Source organism: Ursus maritimus, unplaced genomic scaffold (genome assembly GCF_017311325.1).
Source record: "Ursus maritimus isolate PB19 unplaced genomic scaffold, ASM1731132v1 scaffold_27, whole genome shotgun sequence".
NCBI classification, from domain to species: domain Eukaryota; kingdom Metazoa; phylum Chordata; class Mammalia; order Carnivora; family Ursidae; genus Ursus; species Ursus maritimus.
The window spans coordinates 19,933,472-19,936,367 of record NW_024425230.1 but is presented as its reverse complement, the minus strand read 5'-3'; the positions used below and the strand labels follow the sequence as shown (position 1 = coordinate 19,936,367).

At 62.7% G+C, this 2,896-nt stretch overlaps 1 protein-coding gene across 1 annotated transcript in view; it reads right to left on the bottom strand.

The window, feature by feature from the left end:
- Nucleotides 1–10: 10 nt before the first annotated feature.
- The window catches only part of LOC103660250 (apoptosis-enhancing nuclease), a 10,527-nt gene continuing 7,641 nt past the window's right edge, over nt 11–2,896 (bottom strand). Inside the window, exons 3-4 of the mRNA XM_040642775.1 lie at nt 993–1,193; nt 11–707 (exon numbers count right to left, since the gene is read on the bottom strand). Coding sequence (XP_040498709.1) covers nt 471–707; nt 993–1,193 — 438 coding nt within the window. The 3' untranslated portion in view covers nt 11–470. The remainder of the gene's footprint in view (nt 708–992; nt 1,194–2,896) is intronic.

Below are 2,896 nucleotides of genomic sequence, written 5' to 3'. Positions count from 1 at the left end.
GTAGAGTGGCCTTAATTCCATACGTTCAGGGCACATTCGTTCTGAACCTGACAATGCCCGTGGAGGAAGGGGAGGGCAGTAAGAGAGGAGAGCTTTACCCCAAGTCACTGAGCTAACACCCCAGGGAGGAGACGTCACCCCTCAGGTAGCACAGCGTGGGGGTGGGGAAGGCCAGTGACAGCTGGGCTGGTCGGCCGGCACACGCCCTCCTCCGGCTGGGTCCTCAGAGCCTGCCCACCTGACGTTTCCACAGTGTCTATAAAGTGCCATTAGCAAACCCCAGGAGTGGGGGGTGAGTGCCCACAACAGCCCTGGGAGAGGGAGCCAAGAGGACAGATGGTCCCAACTGCCCGGACGCTGACAGCAGGCGAGCCACATCCCGCCCTGCGCGGATGACACACCCAGGGCCCTCCTGGCCCCCCTGCACCCGACTCGCTCCAGCCGGAGGCCGCCTGAGAGCCTCTCCTGCCTCACTCCCTTCGGTCCTGGGCCTCCCCCGTTCCTCCGCGGGGGCCCTGGGCCAGGTCCTCGGGCCAGTACTGGTCCTCCATGTACTGCTCCATGTCCGTGCTGCTGTCGGGCTCTCCGTCCTCGGGCCGGGGCGGGAGGCTGCGGGCCTCCTGTTCCTCCCACCGCACCTCCACCAGCCGGTAGAGCTCCATGGCCGTGACGGCGTCTTCCACCGACGAGTGCCCGTGCTGGCCGGCCTGCGGACGACAGCCCTCGTCACCCACCGCCCGAGGTCCCAGCTCTGGTGTGTCCTCTCGGGACGGGTGTGAGGGGCTCGGGAAAGGGGGGGGGGCGCAGGTCTGGAAGAGCCCAGCCCGCAAGCCTGTGGCTGGCTGTCACAACGCGCTGGGGACGAAGGAAGTGCGGGACACCGTGCTTTCCCCAGGTCCCCCGGACGGGGAAGGAAGGAAACGACAGCAGCCGGAGGCGCAGCCCGCCGCCCCGACGGGCCGTCCTCGCCCCGCCCGCTCCGGCCCGCGCACCTGGATCTTCTTGCGCAGCAGCTGCAGGGCCAGGTCCTTCAGGGAGACCCGGGCGCGCGTGTGGAGGCCGGGCTGGTGGAGGAGGCTGGGCACGTAAGTGGTGTCCCGGGTCTGGCTCCGAGGGTGGACGTACTTGAGGGCCTGGAAGTCGTTGTGGAGCGCGTGCCCCACCACCACCTTGCCCTTCAGGAGCTTGAGGATCTGGGGGCGGACAAAGGCGCGGGAGGCCCCGCCGTCAAGGAGGCCCAGGACACGTGCTGCCGCCCCGACCGCTGGGGCGTGGAGCCCTGCGAAGGGTGGCAGCCCGGAGCGGGGAGCCTCGAGCCCCACACTCAGCCACGCTGCCTCAAGTCCGAAGCCTGGCCCTGCGACTTGCTGCGACCCGGGGCGCGCGTCAGCTCTCTAACCCACCAGAGTGCGCTCTCCACGGGCTGGTTTCGAGCGTTCGGGGAAGCCACGCGTGGAGAACGTCTCCTAGTTCATCAGTACAAGCAACCGTGTCCTGCTCGCCGTCCTGTCTCAGCCTGGAAATCCTCACCGGCCTCCCCCACCCCACCCAGCTCTCCTGCCAACTCCTCTTGAGGCCCGTCTCGGCTGACACGTCAGGAGGCCTCCCCCACGACTGCCCCAGCGACGTGAGGACCCTGTGGTGGAATGCATTCGTCACATGTGCTAAGTACACCTTTAGCTCTGGCGCGGTCTACACACTAACCGTCCATGTCAGCTCAGCGTGAACACCAGGGACCATGTCTGACTTGACTAGCGGTGCTCCCTGGAAGCTCCGCACACAGGAGCTGATGGACGAAGACCCGCTGGCTGACGTCCAGAGAACCGGGCCGGCCCCAGAGATGAGCCCAGAACAGCAGCCTTTGTGAGCCCCAGCAGACACGGCCCCTCCTCGGTGTCCTGTCCCTCTGCCCCTCTGCTGCAGGGCTCCACTTCCCGCCCTGGAAACCTCGGCTCTCGGGCTCAGCACTCACCATGTGCATAGCGTGTGCCCTGCCTTCCATGCTCCTCGGGCCCCAGGGAGGCCGCGTCCAGGGCCACAGGCCTGCAATGCCCTCCAGCCCTCGGCGCTGAGCCTGGCTCTCCTGGTCACCGCCGCGGACCCCCGCAGCTCGCTTCTGTTGGCCGTGTCCAGCTCATCATGAAACCCAGCTTTCACAGCAGATGGAGGAGGTGCCATTTAGACTTCCGTGGGGGCACATGCCACCACACTTCAGTCGCACGCCGCACAGCACGGGGCGGGAAGGGATCAAACACACTCCATACTGGCTGAGTCGGAGCAGACAAGAAACGGTCCTGGTCCCGGAGCCCCACCAACCAGGCCAAGGGAAGCACCGAGGAGTTGGAGGCTTTGCCGCAGGCCTCCCTTCCTGTTGCTGCTAATCCCGAGCAACGCGCTTCGTAAATCATCCCCAAACTTTCTGAAAGACATGCTTAGGCCTTATCTCATGTGAAAAAGGGGGACTCGAGACCACTTGTACCAGCGTTTCCCAAATTTACCTAATCCCGAGAATAACCCAGAAACATGCAGCAGTTCTGCTATCATGCTTATTAGGAACATGCATATTCCAACATGATTGCTATATTAGGACACTATTGGAGAATAATGCAAAATTTCACCTTCACCTATGCATGATTTTGCCCTTGAGAAACATTTAAGTGAACGAAGCATCCAGGGGCACCTGGGTGGCTTAGCTGGTTAAGCATCTGCCCTCAGCTCAGGTCATGGTCCCAGGGTCTTGGGATCGAGCCCCACATCAGGCTCCTTGCTCAGCGGGGAGCCTGCTGCTCCCCCTGCTTGTGCTTTCTCCCTCCCTCCCTCTCTAATAAATACATAAAATCTTATTTAAAAAAGAAAGAAAGAAAGAAAGAAAGAAAGAAAGAAAGAAAGAAAGAAA